This window comes from Fringilla coelebs, assembly GCF_963513975.1.
Source record: "Fringilla coelebs genome assembly, chromosome: 26".
Taxonomy (NCBI): domain Eukaryota; kingdom Metazoa; phylum Chordata; class Aves; order Passeriformes; family Fringillidae; genus Fringilla; species Fringilla coelebs.
In genome coordinates, this window is record NC_140052.1 from 537,880 (window position 1) to 563,603 (window position 25,724).

The following is a 25,724-nucleotide window of genomic DNA, read 5'->3' on the forward strand; positions in this document are numbered from 1 at the left end:
CCCCCCAGCCCCGGGGTCTCTGCTTCCCAGAGCTCATTAATGCACTCATTTCCCACTGAGCAGGGGCAGGACTGCCCCCAGAGCAAGCAGGGGCTTCCTGAACAAATCCCAGCTGGGGAATCGCCTGCAGGAGCAGGGCACAGAGCCCCCAAAACACAGGGGGAGAGAGAGAACCACACCTGAGCCTCCTCTGAGCCCCCCAAAACACAGGTGGGGTGAGAACCACACCTGATCCCTGTGAGCACCCCAAAACACAGGTGGAGAGAGAGAGAACCACACCTGATCCCTGTGAGCACCCCAAAACACAGGTGGGGAGAGAGAACCACACCTGATCACAGCTCTGAGCATCCCACACCTGATCCCTCTGAGCACCCCAAAACACAGTGCTTAATAAAACAAAACACAAACCACTCATGCTTAATAACTTTTGAACTAATTACCATGCTTAATGGCTTTGGAACTAATTACCATATGGGGAATGGGATGTACCAGAGTCATGAATATGCATTTGTGCTTTGGGTATTCAATACTTTATAGATACAAGGGCTCTGTGATCACCTGTAAATTAGGTGTGTATTTGGGATTTATCCCACAATAAAAATCACTTTCTAACTTTAACCTGTCAGAGTTTTTGGATATCAGTACCAGATCAATATCCATATTGGAGTCACGAATATGCATTTGTATTTTGGGTATTTAATACTTTATAGATAAAAGGGCTCTGGGATCACCTGTAAATTGGGTGTGTGTTTGGGATTTATCCCACAATGAACACACACTTTCTAACTTTAACCAGTCAGAGAGCTCTTGTCCCTCACAGCTGGATATGGGTACAAGATATCCATATCAATATCCACACCTATATCCATATCTGTATCCATATCAATATCCATATCAATATCCATATCAATATCCATATCAATATCCACCCCACACCCCCTTTGGAGCAGGCTGTCCTTACTGAGGGTGAGGGTCTCGTTGATCCTGAAGCTGCAGAGCACCCATATCAATATCCATATCAATATCCATATCCATATCCATATCCATATCCATATCCACCCCCACACCCCCTTTTGAAGGAGCCCTTTGGGGGAGGGGGCTGCCCTTACTGAGGGTGAGGGTCTTGTTGATCCTGAAGCTGCACAGCACCCATATCAATATCCATATCAATATCCATATCAATATCCATATCAATATCCATATCAATATCCATATCAATACCCATATCAATACCCATATCAATACCCATATCAATACCCATATCAATATCCACCCCACACCCCTTTGGGGGAGGGGGCTGTCCTTACTGAGGGTGAGGGTCTCGTTGATCCTGAAGCTGCACAGCACCCATATCAATATCCATATCAATATCCATATCAATATCCATATCAATACCCATATCAATATCCATATCAATACCCATATCAATACCCATATCAATACCCATATCAATACCCATATCAATATCCATATCAATACCCATATCAATATCCACATCAATATCCACATCAATATCCACCCCACACCCCTTTGGGGGAGGGGGCTGTCCTTACTGAGGGTGAGGGTCTCGTTGATCCTGAAGCTGCACAGCACCCATATCAATATCCATATCAATATCCATATCAATATCCATATCAATATCCATATCAATACCCATATCAATATCCATATCAATATCCATATCAATACCCATATCAATACCCACCCCAACCCCCCCTTTGGAGGAGGGGGCTGTCCTTACTGAGGGTGAGGGTCTCGTTGATCCTGAAGCTGCACAGCACCCTGTCCACGCTGCGGGCGTGCCGGAAGCCGTTCCCCCTGACCACCACCTGGAAGGACTCTGCAAAACAGCCCGGGCTCACTGGGGTGCACAGGGCAGCCAAACAACCCACACACACCAGAGGGGAGACAGAGGATCCTTTGGCTTCATTCCAATCAGGGCAGAGCCATGGGGCATCCCCTGGGGTCTCAGATTTTTGGAGGATCCACCCTCCCTTTTTATCCCAATTTCCAGCCACATTTCCCTTCTCTCTTTCCCCATTCCTGAGGTACTTGAGAGGTTCAGACTCCCCAGAACACCTGATCCCAAAGATTCCCCTCTAATGCACAACCCTCCCTTTTCATTTTTAATTCTTACAGAATTTAGGGGGTTTTTCCCCATTTCTGAGGTACTTGAGAGGTTCAGGCTCCCCAGAACACCTGATCCCAAAGATTCCCCTCTAATGTATAACCCTCCCTTTTCATTTTTAATTCTTACAGAATTTAGGGGTTTTTCCCCATTTCTGAGAAGTTCAGACTCCCCAGAACACCTGATATTAAAGATTCCCCTCCTCTTTAATTTTTAATTCTTACTGAATTTAGGGGTTTTTCTTCCCCATTGTTTCTTTCATCTCTCAATGTCCAATTTCATTTCTCAGCAAACCCAAAGTTTATCTGTAAAAGCAAATCTCTTTTTCCGTTCCTCCATCCATCCATCCATCCATCCATCCATCCATCCATCCATCCATCCATCCATCCCCACTGCTCCTCTCACCTCTCAGGGCTGGTTTTATCTGCCCCAGGCTGTTTGCAAAGACAAACCCCTCATTCCCCCCAGGCAGGGAGAGAGCAGGAGTTACATTTCCAGCAGGTTTTGAATGGTGAAGCAGCCAATTTTAGCAGTTGGAAACCCTCACCAGGACCACTCCTGGCTGCTCTGTGTTATAAATGAATCAGCCAATTTGATTAATGAGGAGAATTGATGGTGGCCAGTGGCACTTCCCCATCCCAAAGGGATTTATTGAACTCCTGCAAGGACTGTGTGGCCCAAACCTGGAATCCTGAGCTGAGGATCCAGATAACTGCTGGATTTTCCAAGGATTGCTGCTCTGGGAAGCCCTGGCCAAATTCTGATGCCAACAGCTTTCCCAAACCTCTCTGGGTTTGCATTTCCTCTCTGGGCACAGCTGCTCCCGCAGTGATGAGATCAAAGCCCTCAGAAAGTGTTAAAGGCTGCTATAAATGATGGTTTCAAACCATCTGTGTCCTAGAAGCGTCCTTGTTTACCACTTAGGTATGTAAACATCTTTTTAAAGTGCATCTCCCTCAAGCATGCACAGCCAGACTGGTGTGACAGAAGAACATTTATGCCAAACTTTGGGATTCAGGCCTGTTCTGGCAGAAAATCCCATCTGGCACCGCTTGGCAGAAGTGGTGAAAGAGAAATCCACCCCAAAATAAAGGTGAAATGGGGTAATTAGTGACCCTGGCACTCCCCAGCCATCAGAGATGGAATTAAAATTGTATTTTAGGGGAGGTGGAGAACATGGGCTGGCTCACACTCACCCCCTGCACAGATGCTGGAGGGCTCTGCTGCCAGGATCTCTATGCAGGACTTCTTCAAAATCTGAGAGAGACAAAAGGGCAATTCCTCGTTTCCATGGAGACAGAGATGGAAATAAAGATGTGAAAATAACCAACCCAGCAGAGCACTCTGCACTGGGGCACAGCTCCAGCTCTGGGATTCCCACCCTGAACCCCAAACAGGTCCCACTACCCCCCTGGGCTGTGCCCAGGTGAGGGTGCCCAGGTGAGGGTGCCAGGCTCTCCCCTCTCCCAGGGCTTTGTGCCCCAGATTTTGCAATAATTCTGAAGTTCTTGGGGATTGTTTGCAGCCCCCCAGGGCTGTGGAGGTTTCCCCTCCCTCCCTGGGCAGCCCCAGCCCCCTCTCAATCAAACATCTCCAGTTTGGGCTGGACTGTTCAGCTTTGCCCCAAATCCCCCCAGAACCCCCCCAGGGGCTGGCATTCCTGCTTTTACCCTGATTTATCCCCGAGGCTGCCCAGACCAAAGCTCAGACAGTTCTCCTCCGTTTAAGCCAGGCTTAAGGAGCAGAGTGTCTTTGGGAGGGCTGGGCCTGGCTTTAAGCACTTTGTGCAGGGATTTGCTTGGCTCAGGCTTGGCTCTCAGGGCAGAGGCTTCATTTATTCTTTATTTATTATTTATTATTTATCCCCTCATGCTGCTGCAGCTCCCAGGCTGGTCCCTGCCCTGCAGAGCAGCCCCAGCTCCTCCTGCCCAGCCAGAGCTGAGCCTGGGCTCAGCAAAACTCAGCTCAGCTCCAAGAGGCCAGCAAATGTCAGCCAAGCATCCTTGGATGGCTCAAATCCAGCATGAAAACTATTTTCCCAACTTTAAATTGAAACATCTGCAAGGGAAGAGCAGCAACCAACACAATGAACCCTGTAAGGAAAAGAGAATTTTTGCTTTTTGTTGTTTTCTCCACGGTCACAGCTCCCTGCCTCAAATACCCAATTGCAAAAGGCACTCGTGGAGCCAGGCTCTGCTTTTTGGAACATTTGGACAGAAGTTGGAAGTTTTAAAGCAGCTGGACAGAAGTTTTACTCAGAAAGCAGGGCTGGAAGTACCAAGGGGCTGGAGGAGGCAGGATGCTCCGAGCTGGTGCAGCCTGACAGGTGAGGAGAGATTTGCAGGAACAAGGGTCTACAGGAACTGTCAAGTGGAGAAAAAGAGAAAGTCAGCAGCTGAGAACAGAACTGAGAAGAATTTAAAGTAGGGGAATTCTATTTTAAATAAAATAGAGAATGTCTTTATGAAAGAAATTCTTAAATAAAAGATTTTAAAATAGAAGAATTTGAAATAGACAGAATAAGGAAAAACACAGAGAATGTGAAATACAATCAGCACTTTTGAAATGAAGTGAAGCCCCACATGGTTAAATTTGAGATGAATGTCTTCTCTCAGCTCTTTACAGGCACTCCTGCTCGCTCAGAGGGGAGCAGCAGGTGCCTTGAGGGGATGGTGCAGCTCCCCCAGCCCAGGCTGATCCCTTCACACACTGCAAAACCTGCCCCTGAACACCCCACCGTGCCAGCTGCAATATTTATTGTGATTCAGATGAAGTTTCCAAGCACACACCCAGAGTTAAAGTGAACATCAGGCAGAACTAGTGCAAAGGGACAAAAATTCCCACGGCAGCACAGGGGTGCTTTGGGCCAGGGGGACAAATTCAGGGCTGATTTTCCAGCTGGAGGAGGAGCCCACAGATGGTTTGCCATCCTCTGGGGGGGTCAGTGCCCCCCTTGTCACTCCTTTCACCCACAAAACCCCTTCCCCTCTCCAGGCTGCTGCAGGGACTCGGCTCAGGGGGATCCATCCCTGCCCAGGCTGCGGAATCTGCTCTCCCCTCTCAGCTGGAGCAGCTCCTGCCTGGCCTGGGGGCTGAAGGATCCTGCCCAGCACAACTGGGAGGGGAGAGGGCAGAGCTGGGAGTCATTAAAAACAGCTGCAGGGAGGGCAGGGCTGGGGCACAGCGCTGCTGCAGTGCTGCTGATGCTGGTGATGCTGCTGCTGCAGTGCTGCTGCTGCTGCTGATGCTGCTGCTACTGCTCTGCTGCTCTCTGGGATGGAGCGCAGCCCCCGACTGCCCCTGAGAGCTCAGGCAGGGCCAGGAGCACCAACACAGCAGGGCTGGGGTCTGTGTCCATGGGGGAGCACTGGGAAACTGGGGGGAAACCATTTGGTTCATCCTGGGTTCATTTTGGGACCGTTTTGGTTCATCTTGGGACCATTTTGGGACCATTTTGGTTCATCTTGGGACCATTTTGGTTCATCCTGGGACCATTTTGGTTCATCCTGGGACCATTTTGGGACCATCTTGGTTCATTTTAGGTTCATTTTGGGACCCTTTTGGCTCATCCTGGGTTCATTTTGTGCCTATTTTGGTTCATTTTGGGACCGTTCTGGTCCATCCTGGGCGCAGCCCTGGCTGGGCTCTTGTGCTGCCCAAGCCAAGGAGATCCTTGGAATAAATCCCTGCCTTATTCTGTAACTCTGCTCCAGCTCAGCCTCCCCAGGGCACCACAGGAACTGGGAATGGGGAAACCCTGGCCCCTATGGACCAACTGCACCCCAGAGCAGCATCTGAGCCCAGCCCAGGGCTGCTCCCCTGCTCTGAGTGAGTCAGTGATGGTTTTCCAGCTCAGGGTGACAATGACAATACTCACAGAGTCGATGATGCCCTGCAGGGCCTCAAAGCCATCGTTGACAGGGAAGACATGATCTCTGCTGTCAGCAATCCGGGCCAGCTGCCACAGGGGGAGACAGGGGACAGAAATGCACGGGGTGACATCAATTAGCCAGCAGGCAGCTAATTAAGGCTTCTCCAGATTAACTCGCAAATCAATCCCTCACAGGCTCAGCTGCTCTCTCTGGGTTGCCCCTTGCTGTGGTTTATTAAGCAGGAAAATGTTTGCCTTGTTAGCCTAACTTTATAAAACCCCAGATCAGGGGTCAGAAAGGCCTTGGAGACAAGGCAGAGCGTGCCTTTCACTGGTACCAGGGCTGATGGCCTTTGGGGCAAGGTGGAACCCAAAAAAGGCTGGACTCCATAACCATGGAGGTCTTTTCCAACCTCAACCCTTCCACAACTCCACAAACCCCTGGGGAGCCTGGAGCAGGGGATTGGGGGCTGTGAGCAGGGGCAGACTCAGACTGAAAGGGACCAAAGCCAACAGGACCAAACCCAACAGGACCAAACCCTGTCCCTCACTCCAGACAGGAGCAGAGGGAGAGGAAAAGCCCTGGGGGAGCCTGGAGCAGGGGATTCAGGGCTGTGAGCCCCTGCCCAGGCTTTATTAAGCAGGAAAATAAAAGCTCATCCTCAGCAGGAGGAGCTGGGGCAGACTCAGACTGAAAGGGACCAAAGCCAACAGGACAGGGACCAAACCCAACAGGACAAGGACCAAACCCCATCCCTCACTCCAGACAGGAACAGAGGAAGAGGAAAACCCCAGGGGAGCCTGGAGCAGGGCACTGGGGGCTGTGAGCCCCTTCCCCAACTTTGTTACTCAGCAGGAGGAGCTGGGGCAGACTCAGGCTGAAAGGGACCAAACCCAACAGGACCAAAGCCCGTCCCTCACTCCAGACAGGAACAGAAGAAGAGGAAAAGCCCTGGGGAGCCTGGAGCAGGGCACTGGGGGCTGTGAGCCCTGGGCAGGCTCTGGCAGGCCCCCAGGGCTGGGCTCTCACCTGGGTCTCGTTGAAGTCCTTCACCCCCACGCAGTACACGGTGGCCCCCAGGTCCCTGGAGCGGTTGGCCTGCAGGGGACAGGGGCACAGCAAGGTCACAGCAGGGCTGGGAACCCTAAAAATCCCCCCAAAGCTGCCAAGGGCAGGCTCAGAGACAGCAGAGCTGCAGTTAGGGCTGAGCAGAAAGATTGGTCAGCAGAAAAGTTACATGAGAAGTACAAAGTGAGGACAAACTGAACAATGGTCTGTGTATAAATTCTTGGCTGGAATAACTCCCCAAGGTGCAGGAAAGTTTATCTAGGGAGATATTGGGGAGTTCTTGGAGCAGGAATTGGGCTCTTGGAGCAGGAATTGGGCTCTTGGAGCATCATTCCAGTTTCACTCTGGGCAGCCTCAGCCCAAACAACTGGAGCAACTCACAGAGCAAGGGCTGAGTTCAGGATCTCCTTCCCCCAGCCCAGAACTGCTCCTCCCCAGACCAAAACAAACACAACACTGCTGACCTTTCAACTTGTTCACTCACCTCTAAAAGCAAACTTGTTTTTCTTGTGGATTTTTTATTTAGGAAGGGAAATAAAAAGAGCTGAGCTGTGGGGACAGGAGCTGGAGATTCAGGACGTTTGCTGGAGCAGAGCTGGTTTTACTCTACAAACCAATCCTTCTTGTTGTTATTGGATTTAATATTGGATTTAATGCTGCACTTTGGACAGACTGAGAGGAAAAATTCTGTGCACAGCAAACCCAGGCAGGAATTCCCTCTGCCAAGCTGAGATCATCCTGGTTTGACTGACAAGTGCCAATTGCTCATCTCTGCAGGGAGGAGTGCAAAGGAACATTCTGCAGCAGAGCTCAGTGCTCACCCACTGCCTAACCCCCTGCACAGCTCACTCACTTCATGAGGATGCTGAGAACCTCAGGGGTATTTGTGGAAATGCCAGGCTGGCTGATCTGGAGGATTTTCTGATGTGGCAGAAGCCACCACCCTCCTCCTGCAGTCCTGACTTTGTGTGAGGGGGGGGAAAAAAGTGAAAGTGAGAATATTCAGCATTTCCCAGAGCAATCCAGCAAACCCTGAAACTTTTCAGCTGTGAACAATTCCTTCTGCTGTGTTCATTTTTAACTGGAGGTTTTAACCCCTCTCCTTCCCCCTGTGAGTCAGAGCTGCTGCTGTCAGTGGCTGTCCTTTGGATTCCTGGCTGCAGAGCACCAGAGCTGAGATTTCTGAGCTCTTCCTCATCCTGGGCATTCCCAGCAGCACACCCAGACACTGCCCTGTCCCTGACTGCCCAGTGGAGTCACTCACCTCCCTCTCAGAGTAGAAAAAGAGATCCTCGTGGAGCTCCCCATCTGTCAAGGCAATGATGACACTGGCGGTTCTGTAACCTGAACACACAAACCTCCTTAGTGCCTGCCTTTGTTAAACGCCTCAGGACACATCCCTGGCTTTGTTAAACAGCTCAGGAAACATCCCTGGCTTTGTCAAACACCTCAGGACACATCCCTGGGTTTGTTAAACACCTCAGGGTTTGTTAAACCAGCTCAGGACACATCCTTGGTGTGTTAACCCACCTCAGGACACATCCCTGGGTTTTTAACCCACCTCAGGACACTCCTGCCTGAAGGGCAGAGCCCTGCTGGCATTCCAGGCCAGGCAATGACACTGCAGCCATCACAAACCCAATTTGCTCCTCATTAGCTCCTGGTTTTATTCCTGCTGTCGGTTCCAGGAATCCAGAGGGGCTTTTTCAGCTCACAAAGATGGTGGGAAAGGGCCTAAAATCCTCATGATTCCCGAGTAACATTTCAGGAACATCATAAAACCTTTGCAGCCTTCCCTTCCAAACAGAAAGTTTTGACATCAGTTACAGGGAAGGAAAGGACATTTTTCCAGTTGTCTGCACTTTGTGCTGGTTTTAATAATTGCTGGTTGAAAAAAAATCTTTTACCTAACAGCTTCTCCACGTACCTGTGTTTCAGAAGGAAGAAGAAACGTTTGTCTGAGCCCCCAGAAAAAGTAAGGTGCCAGTTTTGGTGAGGGTGGGCACCTGCAGCCAGCCTGGCTTCTCCCTTTTGGCCTGAAACCCTTTAATTCCCCTCCTCAAAGCCCCACGTGCTCTTTTTCCCTTTCAGGGGTCCTTCCCTGACTAGCACCACATCCCTGCACGAACAGAAGCCGCCCCCACCCTTCCCACAGCAAAGCTGCATTTATTTATTTTCATTTTTAGATCTGTTAAAGTTACCAATCAAAAAGAAAGAGAAAAACCCCATTCAGTGGAAGGAGAAGGGCCTCTCACCGTGCACATTCTCGTGGTAAATCTGCTCACTGGCCTGGAATCAGATCAGAAGGTGGTCAGTGATGGATCTGGGAGCAGTTTGTGCAGCAGCAAGGCAGGGCAGGACACACAGCCACGGGGACTGACAGCCTCCCACCCACCCTCCAGGACACACAGCCCAGGTGGGACTGACAGCCTCCCTCCCACCCTCCAGGACACACAGACACGGGGACTGACAGCCTCCCTCCCTCCAGGACACACAGCCACGGGGACTGACAGCCTCCCTCCCACCCTCCAGGACACACAGACACGGGGACTGACAGCCTCCCTCCCACCCTCCAGGACACACAGCCACGGGGACTGACAGCCTCCCTCCCACCCTCCAGGACACACAGCCACGGGGACTGACAGCCTCCCACCCACCCTCCAGGACACACAGACACGGGGACTGACAGCCTCCCTCCCACCCTCCAGGACACACAGCCACGGGGACTGACAGCCTCCCTCCCACCCTCCAGGACACACAGCCACGGGGACTGACAGCCTCCCTCCCTCCAGGACACACAGCCACGGGGACTGACAGCCTCCCACCCTCCAGGACACACAGACACGGGGACTGACAGCCTTCCCCCAGGCAGGACCAGCAGAAGAGAAGGAGCAGAGGTTGCAGCCCCAGCCCTGGCAAAGGGATGAGCTCCACTGCCCCAGCAGGGAGCACGGACAGACCCCGGGAGCACGGACAGACCCCGGGAGCACGGACAGACCCCGGGAGCACGGACAGACCCCGGGAGCACGGACAGACCCTGCTCAGCCCAGCCTGCCCAGTTACCCTCTCAAATCCTTCGTGCATGTACGTGTCCCCTCCTGGCAGCACCTTCTGCAGCTCCTCCAGGCCCTGGCGGATCTGCTCCCTGCGAGGAAGGCGGCACTGTCAGAGCAGGGACAGGGACCAGGGGGGCTGGTGGCACTGTCAGAGCCAGGGACAGGGACCAGGGGGGGCTGGTGGCACTGTCAGAGCAGGGACAGGGACCAGGGGGGGCTGGTGGCACTGTCAGAGCAGGGACAGGGACCAGGGGGGCTGGTGGCACTGTCAGAGCAGGGACAGGGACCAGGGGGGGCTGGTGGCACTGTCAGAGCAGGGACAGGGACCAGGGGGGCTGGTGGCACTGTCAGAGCAGGGACAGGGACCAGGGGGGGCTGGTGGCACTGTGACACCCAGGAGCAAAGCCACCAGGCTGTCCTGGCAGGCAAAGCCACCAGGATGCCCTAGCAGGCACTGTGACACCCAGGAGCAAGGGACCAGGGTGTTCTGGTGGCACTGTCAGACCCAGGGGCAAGGGACCAGGGGGGCCTGGGGGCACTGTGACACCCAGGAGAAAGCCACCAGGGTGTCCTGGTGGGACTGTGACACCTAGGGGCAAAGGACCAGGGTGGCCTGGTGGCACTGTGAGAGCCAGGAGCAAAGGACCAAGGTGTTCTGGTGGCCCTGTGACACCCAGGAGCAAAGCCACCAGGCTGTCCTGGCACCCAGCAGGGTGGGTGATGGACCCAGAGTGTCCTGGTGACAGTGTGACACCCAGGAGAAAGCCACCAAGGTGTCCTGGCAGGCAAAGGCACCAGTGTGTCCTGATGGGACTGTGACACCCAGGAGAAAGCCACCAAGGTGTCCTGGCAGGCACTATGACACCCAGGAGCAAAGGACCAGGGTGTCCTGGCAGGCAAAGCCACCAGGGTGTCCTGGTGGGACTGTGACACCCAGGGGCAAAGACCAGACTGTCCTGGCACCCAGCAGGGTGGGTGAGGATGCACCCAAGGGTGTCCTGGCACCCAGCAGGGTGGGTGAGGATGCACCCAGCCTGTCCTGGCACCCAGCAGGGCACAGAGCCTGGGCTCAGGAGCCCCAGACTCTGCCCAGGGGGGTCACTCCCTCCCTGCTGTCCCTCAGAGGTGGCAGGAGAGGGCTGGCCCAGGGACACTGCCAAGGCTGGTGGGAGTGTGAGCTGCTCTGGGGAAGGCAGCCAGCTCCCTCCCCGTGGCAGCTGCTCTGGAATGTGATTCCAGCCCTCCAAGATGTGGAACACATGCTGCCTTACACACTCACACATGTGGGACGGATATTTCTGCTCCACGTGGCAATGGAGTTACCAGAGGAAGCCAGAGCCTTTCAAGGACCTCAGCCAGCTCTCCTTGCAGGGCAGAACAAAACCATAAAACTGAAAAAAACCCATCCTGTAGATTTTCCTGGGATTAACTTGGGGGGCTGTAAGGGGGTGGCAGGGACACACTTCACAAGCCAGGCAGTCTGGTGCTGCCAGAAAATCCACCCCAAACTCCCTGGGCTGTGCCACACCTCCGGGCCCTGAGGAAATCCCATTTTCCCCAGGCAGGAGTGTGGGGGCACCTCTGCCTTGCAGGCTGCTTTCAGGGCAGGGGGGTTTCACCCTGCCAGAGGATGCTCCACAGGCACTGAGCTCTGCTCCTCTGCCAAAATCCCGAATCCCTGGGGAGTGCAGGCTCCCCCAGGGACACCAGGTGAGCCTGAGCCCTGCCTGAAGCACACCTGGGAGCTGGAATTTAGCAGGGAACCTCTGCCTGAGGGGCCTCAGTGCATTCTGGCAGGGGAGGGTGGGCTCTGCCAGGGAATTTGGGAGCACAGAGGTGCCACAGCACCTTCCCAGCGGGATGGAAGCACTGAGGAGGGTGAGGGAAGCCACAAGGACACAGGAGCTGCTGCTGACCTTTAAACCCCTCCTTACCTGTCTTCTGTTAACCTCATTAGAATTGTCCCTCTGGTTGAAAAAACAATGAAGGACATCCTCAGCTGGGGGCTGGAGGAGAGAAAAAAGGGAATTAATGTGGTGGTCAGAGCAGAGCTGTGAGTGTGTGACACAGTCACAGCTCAACAGGATGGAAATGTGCTCAGCCCGGGGCTTCCCCACTCCAGGGAAACCTTGGGGAATCCTTGTCAAGGATGGGGAGAGCTCTTGTATCACAGCCCCGGGGCTGCAGGGGCCAGAAAGGCTCAAACCCACCCTGAGGCACGGGAGGGCTCAACATGGGTCAGTTTGTCACAGCAGTGCCATCCCCTGTCCCCAGGGACTCCTGACCCAGGGCCTGAGAGCCACAAAGAGAGGCTGTGCCTGCAGCCCCAGACCTGCACCTCGGGCAGCAGCTCAGGGACAGGAGCATCTGAGCAGGGAAGGCAGGCAGGAATAAAGGGAATTATTTCATCTCCCACACATCTGATCCTGGGAAGGCAGGCAGGAATAAATGGAATTATTTCCTCTCCCACAGACCTGATCCTGGGAAGGCAGGCAGGAATAAATGGAATTATTTCCTCTCCCACAGATCTGAGCCAGGGAAGGCAGGCAGGAATAAATGGAATTATTTCCTCTCCCCCCATGGAACAGGAAGGTGGGGAGGAGCAGTGAATGGGGGGTGGGAGGGGAGCACCAAGAGCCCTTTCTCCACCTCATTTCCCCATGAGCAGCACATGGGGGGCTGCAGAGCTCTCCTCACCTGATGAACTTGCGGGCCAGGTGCTCCACAAAGTGATAGATCTCGTTCCAGTGGTGCAGGACACTGCCTGACCTGGGGACACAAGGGACAGCACACGTCAGGGCCACCCCCTGCCCCTGCTCTGCTCACACTGCCCAAATGTCAAACTGGGACTGACATTTCCCACTTAACTTAAAAAGCAAAATAATCCCCACTCCCTGCAAGGGCTGGGGGCTGCCCTGGCAGTTGGGCTGGGCTTTAACACAGCCTTGACCCAATAAACCCCAGTGGGAGAGGGGCTGGCTCTGCACAACGGCTCAGACTCATCCCACCCCCTCACTGCCCAGCCATCAGAGTGTGTTCTGAGAACTGCAGGCAGCTGCAGGAACAGATCATTGAGCTCCTCCAGTGCTCCCACCGTGCCAGAGAGCATGAGCAGTCAAACACCCCAGTCCACATCTCAGCTGCTCTGGTTGATTCTTTCCCACCTCAGTTAAAGACAAAACAAACTCATTTTGCTCCTCGGGAGAATAAACCAGAGGATGAAATGGGGTTGGGTTATTCTTCTTTATGCTGTAAGAACGAGGAAAAAATCAGGTTAATCAGAATCTTTCAGCACAAAATGCCCCTTCTGGCATAAACACTTCTGTGAACACTGGAATATTAATATTGGGAAAAAACGTCTCTCCTGGAGTTGGAAAATAAACGTGTCACCACTTATTCAATTCATTGAGTACAATTAGAAATATTTACAGGGGAAATAACCATTCCAGCCCCAACAGAAACTTCACTGATCTGCAGCCTGAGGAAGAAAAGGTGAATGTCTGAGATGGCTTTTCACTCCCCAGGAAGAAAAGGCAAAGGAGCTGTTCTGTCCAGGAAGAAAAGGCAAAGGAGCTGTTCTGTCCTGGCTCTGGGAGTGCCAGGGGAGAGGCAGAGCAGGTCCCCAGCCTGGCTGCTCAGGAATAAACCCCAGGATGCAATGCTATGGTTTATTGCTATTTATTATTATTTATTTAGTGCCAGGGGAGAGGCAGAGCAGGTCTCCAGCCTGGATGCTCAGGAATAAACCCCAGGATGTAAAGCTATTTTATTGCTATTTATTATTATTTATTTAGTGCCAGGGGAGAGGCAGAGCAGGTTCCCAGCCTGGATGCTCAGGAATAAACCCCAGGATGTAAAGCAATTTTATTGCTATTTATTATTATTTATTTAGTGCCAGAGGAGAGGCAGAGCAGGTCCCCAGCCTGGCTGCTCAGGAATAAACCCCAGGATGCAATGCTATGGTTTATTGCTATTTATTATTATTTATTTAATAATAATAATAAAGGCTTCCCCTGCAGAGGAGCATGCAGAGCTCATCCTGGGGGTCCCAGACATTTCCTGCCCCTTCCCCCAGAGCTGCTTTTCATTCCCAGCCATTCCCACAATTCTGGAGCTGCTCTCTCCCTGCCTGACCCCTCTGTCCCTGCAGAGATGACATTTACCTCGAGGCTGTGCCCAGGACACGGCACAATGGCCCCTTCCCCACACAAATGTTCATTAAAAAGGACCCAAGGAACACCAAATTGCAAAGCCCTTGATAAAGCAATTCAACCACAGGCAGTGGGAAATTTGGCATTGGGAGAGGTGAGGGGTGACACACATCAGGACTTGCTCTCAGACAGGAAACTCAAACCCTAAATTGAGAGAGCAGAGGCACAGAGCTCAGCCCCAGGTGCAAATTCCCCTTGGATGGATGGGATAACTCAGAGAGCTTGAATTCCAGGCCCAAATCATTTCCTAGAACTGGCCTGGAAAAGAAGTTTTCATTGTCTTTAGGTGGTGAGGCATAAAAACCCCTTAAATTTACAGCAGGGGTCACATCAGTCTCCAGGAGACCTGGAGAGCCAAGGCTTGGTTAATCAGAGCCCAGTCAGTGCCTGCTGCAGGGAACCAAACATCACTTCAGACCAAACATTCACCTCCCAGAGGCACCTGGGGAAGATCCCCACATTTCCTGACCCATCTGGGGGCAGCAGCCCCTGCCCAAAGGCATTTTCTGAATCACACTTCAGACCTCTCACGTTCCTCACTCGGCCCAAAATGGGCAAACCCAATAAAAACAGCAGAAATGGACAAACCCAATAAAAACAAGAGAAATAGACAAATACAACACAAGCAACAGAAATGGACAAACCCAATAAAAACAGCAGAAATGGACAAACCCAATAAAAACAGCAGAAATGGACAAACCCAATAAAAACAACAAAATGGACAAACCCAGCACAGCCAAGCTTTCTGCAGCCAGGGCAGAGCCCACCAGAGCAGCATCATCTGACAGTGCCCCCCTCCCTGAGCTGTGGCACTCAGCAGCCACACTGTAAGTGACACTTCCCTTGCACAGCCAGGCAGGCCAAGAACTCTGAGTAGGATGAGCATTTCTGAAGTCCAACTGTAAATAAGAAAAGCCAATTTTCAAACAGTTCTCTCCTCATATTCCCCAAAGAAACGAGAGGAGCAGCGAGCCAAGGCTTTGCAGCTGAATGGCTGATGCTTTAAATTTGCAATTTCAGAAAAGACTCATCCTGAGGATGCCAAAATCTCTTCTGGAGGAGGGCCCAGTGGATGGAAATTACACCCAAGTGAAGCATTCTCTTTTACAGGAGAGTGAGACCCTCTGTGGCCACTCCACTGGCATTTGTACCTCTAAGGGGAATGCAGGTGTGGAGAGAGACTGCAGGGGCTCCTCCTCCTCCTCCTCCTCACTGGGACCAGGTGCTCCAGAGCCCAAAGCTGCCCTTGAAGCAGCTCAAATCCTTCTTGCACTTTTCAGACTCCACTTTTCCCTTTCTGCTGCCCCTCCCTGTGGCACAGGGTGAAGCCCCCACTCTGACACCCAGAGCTGTCGTGGGGGACGTGCCCTGCAGCTGGCAGGAGGACATGGGGATGTGGCTCAGGGGCTGGTGTTGGTCCAAAAAGCTCCTCCAGCTTGCCTGGCTCTGGGCTGGCTGCAGGAGCTCTCGTGGCTCTCAGAGATGCCATTCCCTAGGAAGTTGTGCAGCCCCTCTTTACTGAGCTCCTCAAAAACAACCCCAGCAAGCCCCAAAGCATCCTCTGCCTGCCCAAGCCCTGCAGGAGCAGTTCTGAAAGGCCTCCAGAGCACTGAGGTGATGCAATGGCTGGAGGAAACGCTGTTATCTCGTGCCACACTTCGCAGCAGACAGCTCCATGCCAGAGCCTGCGGGTCACAGACCCACGGGGCTCCGGTCAGAGCAGGACAAACCTCCCCGGCCAAGAACATTCCTCTGCTCCTGGCTGGCAGGGGGGATGCAGAAAAAACAACCAGCAAACAAGCAGCCACGACTTAATTTCCATCAATCGGCAGATAAAGGGCAGAGTGCTGCAGGCACAGGAGCTCCTGCCATTCCTTCCACCAGGAATGCTCATCCCAGAGGCATCCCTGGGTGAAAACACATCCACAGCTCCTGACTGGCAGGGATTTCACTCATGAGCTCAGCCCTCTGCAGTTGCCTGCCCCTGGCAGGACTGGGAGTTAATTACGTTCCTTCAGGCAAAAAGACACAAAAACTCACAAATTTCTCCGCCCTGCCTTGCTGGCATGCCTCAGCCCTCATGCTCACAGGGAAAAATCATCCCTCCACATCCTTGCAAGCTCCTGCCATCCCAACAAAGTGCACACCTTGCTCTGGGTGCAGGCCTCATCCTGGGAACGTCCCAAATGTTCCAGCTGTGCTGGGAGAGGGGAGGTTTGCTCACAGGCAGCAGGAATTAATCACACAGAGAGCATTTCTACAAAAACCAGGCAATTTGTCCAGTTTGGACTTTTTAGCAGCATCTCACTGCCTCCTCATTGTTCTGCAGCTGAATTTATCTGAATTTGCACCCTGTGTTAATTCCTTGGCACCAGCTCCTCCAGGGTGTGGAGCCCGAGCCCACAAATCCTCTCAGCACCACAGGACACAAAAGGACCAGCCAGTAAGCCAGGCCTACCTTCCACAGCACTGGGCTTATCTTGGGGTGACCCTCACCTGAGGAGCTCAGCACCTGCACAGAACCCAGACAGCAGAGAGGACACAGCCCTGAACAGCAGACAGCTCCTCCAAACAGCAAAAAGCAACTCTAAATAATGTAAAGCTCCTCCAAACAGCAAAAAGCCACTCCAAAGAACGTAAAGCTCCTCCAAAAAGCCCCTCCAAACAGCAAACAGCCACTGCAAACAACATACAGCCCCTCCAAACAGCCCCTGCAAACAGCTCGAGACCAAATTGAGAAAATAGACACAGTTTGAGCTTTTGCCATCAAAGGATAAGAGGCATGGTCTGTGGAAGGCTCCTCACCCACGGCATGGGGTGGGACCAGGTGATCTTTAGAGACCTCCCAGCTCAAACTGTTCTGTGATTCCATCAAAGTGCCCAAGGAAATGGGAGAGCCAGCTGCACCACAGCAAATCTCTCACAGGCAGCTGCAGGGGTGCACTGTGCTCAGGAACAGCTGAAGAGCTCCTCCAGAACCCCACTGGAGACCAAGGAAATCCCTGTTCATTTCTGCCCCAGAAGAGCCCCAGGAGCAGGAATTCTGCCGGGTCACAGCAGGTTTTTGTTGGGTACCTTGGCCCCTAGGCTGGGCCCAGCCTGCCTGCTTTAAAGCTTGTGTTTGCACCCAGATCCACCACCCTGTGAGGGGGGCTCACAGTGGGGGAACAGCACAGGGGCTGAACTGAGGACCTGCTGAAGTTACATCAGCTCAGAGGTGTAACCCAGCACATCCCAGAGCTGAGGGATCCTCCAGTCCTGCTCAGCTCCCAGGGAAGTGCAGCTGACCCAGCTCTCTGCAGCACCAGTCCTGCTCTGGGTTTGTTTGGGTTCGGGGTTTTGCCATTTGTAGCAATAGAGTTACTCCAATTAATAACTGGAAATGAGTGAGCCAGGTGGATCTTTCCACTGAATCAGAGAAATGAATCTTCCCCCTGGAGCACCAGGATCGCTGGCACGCTGAAGCAGCCAGTGTCTCAGGGCTAGGTTTTACCCAGGGTTTTGTAATAAAGGGTTATGTAATTCCAGGCAATTTCTGCTGATGGAATGTGGGAGCTACTGCAAAACACTCCAGAGGATCAGGCAGAAACTTCGTCTGTGAGCGCTTCTGGCAACTTGCAAATACTTTCCCGTCTCTGAAATTTATGGTTATTAATGTCAGTGCCATGGCTCTGGCAGGCAGCACCTCCACTATTTCCAAGCCTTTGGTTCAAAAGAACTGCTCTTGATCAAGAAAATCAGGACAGCCATTTCAGCTAGCATTTTTTAAAAATTTTTCTTTCTTTTTTAATTGCTGTATTGCTTTAGTAAGAAGCTTTCCAAAGCTCAGCACAAAACGATTCCACATTGCTCCATCCACATCTGCAAAAAGCAAAAGCAGCACTGCTGCAGTGCCAAGGAGGTGACACTGCCACAATTAGTGGTGAAAAAAGTGAGGCAGGAAGCTATCTCCAGCACAAACAGCTGAACAGTCCAAACATGCATTTGATTAACAGAAGAAACAAAGAAAGTGTGACTCAGCTAGGGAAAATACAGCTCTTAAAGTGGGGCACCCGAGCTGCTCTCCATCCCTGCAGCTGAATTCTGCCCCCTCCGAGGGGAGCAGCCCCTGCAGGGGCTGGAGCTGGAGCTGTGGGCACAGCTGAGGGGGCACAGGGGCAGGGACCCGGCTCGGGGGCACGAGCAGAGCTCCCTGCACATCCCAGCTCTGGAACTGGTGCTGCAGGGGCAATTCTGCCCTCCCTGCACATCCCAGCCCTGGAACTGGTGCTGCAGGGGCAATTCTGCCCTCCCTGCATGTCCCAGCCCTGGAACTGGTGCTGCAGGGGCAATTCTGCCCTCCCTGCATGTCCCAGCCCTGGAACTGGTGCTGCAGGAGCAATTCTGCACATCCCAGCCCTGGAACTGGTGCTGCAGGAACAATTCTGCACATCCCAGCTCTGGAACTGGTGCTGCAGGAACAATTCTGCCCTCCCTGCACGTCCCAGCCCTGGAACTGGTGCTGCAGGAGCAATTCTGCCCTCCCTGCACATTCCCAGCCCTGGAATTGGTTTCTCCAGGAACAATTCTGCACCCCCTGCACATCCCAGCAGGAACAATTCTGCACTCCCTGCTCTGGTGGGAGCCCTGGAATTGGTGCTGCAGGAACAATTCTGCACATCCCAGCTCTGGAATTGGTGCTGCAGGAACAATTCTGCACATCCCAGCCCCGAGTTGGTTTCTGCAGGAGCAATTCTGCCCTCCCTGGATGTTCCCAGCCCGGAGCTGGTTTCTCCAGGAGCAGTTCTGCCCCCCCGGCTCCCCCGGCTCGGCAGAGGGGTCCCGGGCGCTGCCCTGCTCCCCGGCACCGCTGTAGGAAACTCGAGCTCAGCACACGGAGCTCTGGGACAGCCCGCGAGGATGCGGTAGCGGAGCACAAAGGGATCCAGGCACGGACCTAGCGATGGAGGTACCGCGACAAGAACAGAGCGGTCGGGAGCCGCGAGGTCCCCTGGGGACACGGGGACTCCAAACAAACCCGAACCCAAAGGAAACCCCCGGGTAGCGGGCCGTGCCCGGGCTCGGGGAGGGAGGACAAAGCCGAGGGACTCACTTGTCCAGGATGAAATAGAGATCGAAGCCTCCGTAGCAGGCAGGACCTCCGTTCTCCCTGCGGCCGCCGTGCCCGCCGCAGGTGAGGGTGAAGGCGGCCAGGAAGGCGCACTGGAAGCCAAATCTCAAGATGCTTCGCTTTGCAATGGCCATTATATCCCGAGAGGAGGAGAAAAGGGAATCTCTTCTTCCGAGGCTCCTTTATTTCACAGGTTCCTCCACAAAAGCCATCCAAGGACCCTCCGAAGGCTCAGATGTGTATTGTATTCCTTAAAACTCCACTTGCAACAGTTGTCCGCAGGAATTGCAAGACTTTCCCCCTTGTTTCCCTCGCGCTTCTGTTTCTCGGTTTCAGATTTCAAGATGCACAAAACTGTATTTCACTTTTTTTTTTTTTAAAGGGACTTGACCCTCAGTCTCCCTCGCAGCTCTGGGGGAGCAGCACCATCGTTTGATCAGGAGCAGCTCCTCACAAATCTCGCTTTGTCACGGACTTCAGCGAATACAGGGAGGGCTTGTGGCTTCTCCCCCCCCTTTAATTATTATTGTTATTATTGAAAATGGCAAGCTCTGCTTTTCCTCAGCGAGAGAAGCTCAGAGAATGCCATCTCGTGGCCACAATTCCAGCACGTCCGCAGCTGTACCGGGACAGAGCCGAGCGCTCCCAGCACGGAATCCCAGCCTGGGCTGAGTTAGGACGGACCCAAAGCCCGGCCCATCCTCCCCTGCTCTGCCAGGGACGCCTCTCCCTGTCCCAGGGCGCTCCAAACCCTGTCCAGCCTGGCCTTGGGCACTGCCAGGGCAGCCACAGCTCCTCTGGGAACCCCATCCCACCCTCACAGGGGGGAATTCCTTCCCAAAATCCCATCCAACCCTGCCCTCAAGGCTGTTCCCCCCTCCTGTCGCTTCATCTTTGTCCCCACAGCCAGAAGAGATGTGCAGGGACATCTTTGTTCTGTCCCCAGAGCCAGAAGAGACGTGCAGGGACATCTTTGTTCTCTCCCCACAGCCAGAAGAGATGTGCAGGGACATCTTTGTTCTCTCCCCACAGCCAGAAGAGATGTGCAGGGACATCTTTGCTCCCCACACTGGCAACATCTGAGTGTAAAGACCTCTAGAAAAGCCTTGGTGCAGCTGCTCAGGAGTGAAGAGCCAGGCCAGGCTCAGCTCTTGCTGCTGCAGGGGCTCCCAGATTTCCCTCCCAAACCCTGAGGCCACACCAACAGCCCCAATCTCTTAAGTGCCAACCCCTGGTGAGTTCAGTGGGGTTTCAGGTCATGCAATGCACCTGTGCCAGGCTTTCACTGCCCTGTGCTGCTTAAAGCATTCAATCTGTGTTTAAAACATCCCTAAGCAGGGCTGGAGGAGGAGATCAGCTCCTCTGGGCAGCTGTGGGGTCAGAGTGACACCAGGACAGCTTGGGGAAAAGCCAAGGAAGGAAGGAAGCACCAGCTGGAGCTGGGAGTGCTCTGAGATGGAGGGAGCTGCTGACCAAGGGGAGCTTTGGCTGAGCTTTGTCCTGAAGTTCTGAATTCCTTCAGGCCCCATCCTCCCCACCTGCCTCCCTTCAGAGTGTGGATCTTTGCTGATGATCTGGTGAGAGCAGCACCAACACCCCAGCTCATGTGGAATTTGTCTGCCCTTTGCCCCCACACACCAAAAACACCAAAACCCAAAACCCAAAGGTTGCAGGTGGTGTGTGTGACCTCAGGAAGGCTGGCTGTGTTCCAGGTGCTGTGTGAGAGGATGAGGGGTGGGAGGTGCTTTATTTGCACACAGCTGTGCAAAGGGGAGCCCCCGCTGGTGCCTTGGGGTGGGGAGCACCTTTGGGTGGTTCCCTTTGGCTCCCAGGGTCTGACCTGCCTGATGGGTAATGGCTTTTGTCAACGTCTAAAAATCACCTTCCCTGTCTTCCAGGGGCCCTCAGGAAGCTGTCACAGCACTGCCAGTGTCATTGTCACAGTGAGATGATCCCTGCACAGGAATCCCTGCCCGCTGCAGACACCTCAGAGCCCCTGGCTGTGTCCCAGGGCTGCACCTCAGCCCGGCTGGGCTGCACTGCACTCTCCTGGTGCTCTGGGATGCAGACTCCTCTGGAGGGGATCGAGGGCCTTTTCCATCCCACTTGTGCAACTCGAGGCTGACACTCAGTGGCCAAGAGGATTTTTTTCCTTCCCTGGACTGCTGTAATTTTTCAAAGATTTGAGCAAGAAGAATCCCAGCCTTGCTTTATGTTAGGGACAGAACGACCCTGTAAATCCCACAAAGGAGACTCCCCTTCCCCTAAAGAAGATAAATTCATTGTTTTTCACTTCTTTCTATCTGCCTTTAGTGCCCCCTAGATTTTTAATGAGAATCATCTTTCCCTGAGCAGGGAAGGAAGGTCCAAACTGTGAATGCCTTGTTTGTACCACACACACGCTGGGGCTGCCCAGCTCTCTGGCTGTGCTGGGATGAAAAGAGCAGGGAAAGGGCAAAAATGGGGCAAAATATTCTCGTGGAGTTGTTCTTAGATGAAAAAGGGTAGAGTAATGACAAGCAGGCTGGAGTTTTTCCATGGTGGAGGAATTTAATTGCTCACCAATTGCTCTGTTCCAGCACTCAGCCCTCAGGAAGGAACCTCTGGAGAGAAGAGATGCCAGGGAGCAGCTCCAGCAGGGCTGGGTTTGGGCAGCAGCTCAGGAGGGACCTGATTTACACAAAGTTATCGTTGTGGCAGTAGGTGAGGGCCAAATATTGAAGGACTTCGAGCTTGAGGCACGATCCAAGATTGAATTGGGGTCCTTCAAAAACAAGGAAAGAAAAACAATTCCCGTGAGACAGACTAAGATGCTGTTAAGTGCTCTGGGTCAAGTCAGCAGTGAGCTCTGAGCTGAAGGACAGAGGTTCTTGGAACCACCCTTTTATTGACTGGGCACTTCAGGGGAGCTCAGTGTGGGCCAAAACACTCTGAGCCCAAAATTAAGCCCCACTGAGCTGTAAGGGTTGGTTTGGGTCATTTATGGGGGCTGTGGCCCCACCCTGCTCCAGTCCTGATCTGCAAAGATGTCAAACCTTGGTACAAGTGCTGAAACCCTCGGTTCCTGCGGGCTCTGAGGTGGAAGAGCAGCAGTGGTGCACTGTTCTTGGCCCAAGGGAACACAGGGCAGGTCACAGGGAGACAGAGCTCTCTGCTTGCACTCACCCTGACCTTCATAGGCCACGTAGGCTGGGAGCCCTCTGCACGTGGAGAAGATGTCTGGTCCGTAGGACTCCAGGTCACGGATGCTCCTCCTGATGAGGCTGAAGGAGATCTCCTTTGCAGGGGGTCTTGGGTGATTCTGGTTCTAAACATCAAACACCAGCATTCAGCAAGATCACTGCCCTGCTCTGCTTAACTCCAGCCATGCTCCTAGTTTTAGTTGTTATAAATATTTTAAGAATAATCTAACTGAGCTACAGCACTGGCCAAACGTGTAAACCCTCCACTGGAAGCATCTGAACAAGGCTATTCCAATTTTCAAAGGCTGAAAGTTACATTGTTGTAAAATGCCAGTGAAATTGATAAAAACATCTAATTAATGGTGTGACAAACCTGGTCTTTAGAGTACCTGTTGCTTTTGGAAATAGCAAGGTGTCACAGATCAGTTTGCTTTGCATTAAGTACAACTTCCCAAGGAGCTGTTCCTTTTCAGTCTTACCCTGATGTCTGCAGCCAGCTGGGGAAGTGCATCAAAGCTGGGCATCTCTGTTCTGTTCATTATGGAAATGTAGCAAGCTCTCTCTGGCAGCACCTTGGTTGCCATAAAGCCCTGCAAAATAAAGTTATTGACCACTTGGAATTTAATCATCAATACTGCAATTTCATACCTATTAAAAAAAGTGAAAAAGCAGTTTTTACTGAATGTATGAGCCAGTGTCTGAACAAGAGGCTGCACTCACTGTGTCATAGTTCCAGATGGTTTTCCAGTACTCATGGTTGGTCCTTTGCTCAATACTTGCCACCAGCCATTTCCAATTGATGGTCATGATTTGGAAACCTCCACTAATGGAGATTTTCTTGCTAATTTCAGTCTGTTGATGCTAGAAAAACAAATGAAAGAACACTTAGGCTTTCAAGGGATTATCTCCCCAAGGCTCAAGGAAAATGAAAGGTTCAAGGAGATCTCATGAAGCAGGGAACATAGGAAGAGCAGCAATGTGGAATTGTTCATTTGTACTCACGTGATCAGCAAGGGCTGGAGTCAGGACGAGTCCTAGAAGGACTGCAGTCCAAATCTGAAATGAAAATCAAATACAAAATCTAACTGCAGCTCTGGCTGACCAATCTGGTCATGAGAGTTCTCCTTCCCTTTTCCTAATCTGATGTTTAAGGCTCCTCCTTGGATCCTTTTTGTGCTTTCAGCCTGGGATTGCAGCAGTGTCCCCAAAGGGAGGCACCCTTGCTTTACCCCAGGGTGCTCCAAGTAGACACATTTCACACTTGCCCTTTCAAGAGCTGAACCTCAAGTTGTTTCTCAGAGCTCTGCAGGCACACACAGGGATTTCACAAGAGTGAGGAGAAAGCTTCTCCATTTCTTCTGCTCTGGCATTACAGGGAAGGGCTTGATGCACTAGTGCAGAGCTCCAGTTGTGCAAAAGCATTGACAATAAACCCTTCTGAGAGATAAAGGACTGGGTTTGAATCAAAGGTTCAGTTCATAAGGAAGAAAAGCATGCATACTTACAGAGAGATCCATCCTGACTGCAGAGCTGATGCTGCTGAAGGCAGAATAAGTGATGTGAGCCTCCCACCTTTTATTTGTTTTCAGAATTAGGTGTGGAAGGGCTGAATGCTGCAATAAAATTATTTTGTCATTTGTTTCCCTGCTGCATGTCCCTGATATTTATTTCCTGGTGTAACTACTTGACAAGTATGGCGATTGTACTTTTGGAAATTTTGATCTGCTGGAGTCTGATGATTATGAGGTAGGAATCTGTTGGTAGGCAAAAAAAGAATAAATAGTTTTTATTGCCTTCTGCAGCAATGCCACGTGTATGATGTTTCTCCTGGTCAGGCATAACCCCAGTGCCAGAGTGGTGTGAACTTTTCTTGTGGTGCTCCTTGGAGCTCTTCTTGATGTTCCAATTTTTGGGAGAGATTAAAGGAGGAAAGGATTTGGCTTTGTGGCTTCCCAGCAGTGTTTCTCTGCCATAAAGCAGGCAGCCATAAAGCATTGGCTGCAGTAGCCAGGTTTTGGGGGATCATTGCTCTTGGAGATCAGACTAAAGGGGAGATGGTTTGTGGCCTCAGAGGGGAGGCTGGGAAGCCCATCTGGGAGGCCCCCAAGAGCCATCAGTGCTCTTGTGTCAGGCTTTACATTCAGGCTTTACCTCAGCCCGGATTTCCTGACTGCACTGGGAGCTCTGAGAGTGGGAGTGACACTGCTCACATCAGGAATATTGGCTCCCTGACCCAGGCAGGGAACAAGGGGCAATCACTCAGCCCTGACAGCCTTGGAACATTATCTACCTGGATCCCAGCCTGAGTGGAACGGGACCATTGTTACAGCTGGGGCAGGCCAGGGTGGAAATCTCCTGGGAGTTAGGGACAGTCATCTCCTGACTCCATAACCAGCAGTGCTAGGGGCCCTGGGCTGCCCTGGGCTGCAGGGGCTCCTCGAGCTGCCCTGTGGAGGGGGATGGATGTGTCCTGCAGCGTGCCAAGCCTCGGCTCTGCAGGACTCAAATCGGACTTCCTGAACCCTGGGCTGGAATCCCCCACTCCTGCAGACTCAACCCTCACCCACTGAGAAATGCAGAGGCATCTGGCCCCTTTCAGTGAACTCGAGGGGAATTTTTAACAGGTCCTTTTGCACACAGAGATAGAGATGCAAACAGCCCTGGGCCTGTGTGGGTGCATGAGGAGTGATAAGGCCATGAATGTTGCTATCTAGAATCTATATTTCAGTCTTTGATTTAACTGCAGTAAACACTATGGAATCACCTTGTAAATGAGTCAGTGTTTAAATGCTCTTAAACCCTTTGCACCCTCACCCTTTGCACCCCTGGACTCTGTGTATGCCATTCTGAAGTGATTTTAATTTGATTTTCCTTTGCAGGTTCCATCTATGCAGTAAGCAATAGACCAGCCCTTGCCATTGAATTGTTAACTTCACAAACTGATGTTGAAACCTGCTGCTAATTGATGTGTACTCTTGCTTTTTATACATAATATCCCAAAGTAAAATCTGAAAATGGGTTTACCCTATTGGCAGGGGCCCTGTGTTCACAGAAGCATGACGAGTTTCCTGGGGAATTGCTCTGATAAGAGGAGGCT

The 25,724-nt window shown here is 52.4% G+C and overlaps 1 protein-coding gene across 1 annotated transcript in view; it reads right to left on the minus strand.

Annotated features, from left to right (window-relative positions):
- ANTXR1 (ANTXR cell adhesion molecule 1) overlaps positions 1–19,579 on the minus strand; it is a gene marked incomplete at both ends in the record, with an annotated part of 46,036 nt that extends 26,457 nt beyond the window's left edge. The window contains 10 exons of the mRNA XM_084221857.1: positions 1,742–1,840; positions 3,325–3,385; positions 6,006–6,086; positions 7,030–7,098; positions 8,333–8,412; positions 9,324–9,357; positions 10,132–10,213; positions 12,059–12,130; positions 12,822–12,893; positions 19,428–19,579. Coding sequence (XP_084077983.1) covers positions 1,742–1,840; positions 3,325–3,385; positions 6,006–6,086; positions 7,030–7,098; positions 8,333–8,412; positions 9,324–9,357; positions 10,132–10,213; positions 12,059–12,130; positions 12,822–12,893; positions 19,428–19,579 — 802 coding nt within the window. The remainder of the gene's footprint in view (positions 1–1,741; positions 1,841–3,324; positions 3,386–6,005; positions 6,087–7,029; positions 7,099–8,332; positions 8,413–9,323; positions 9,358–10,131; positions 10,214–12,058; positions 12,131–12,821; positions 12,894–19,427) is intronic.
- Between the last annotated feature and the right edge of the window lie 6,145 nt (positions 19,580–25,724).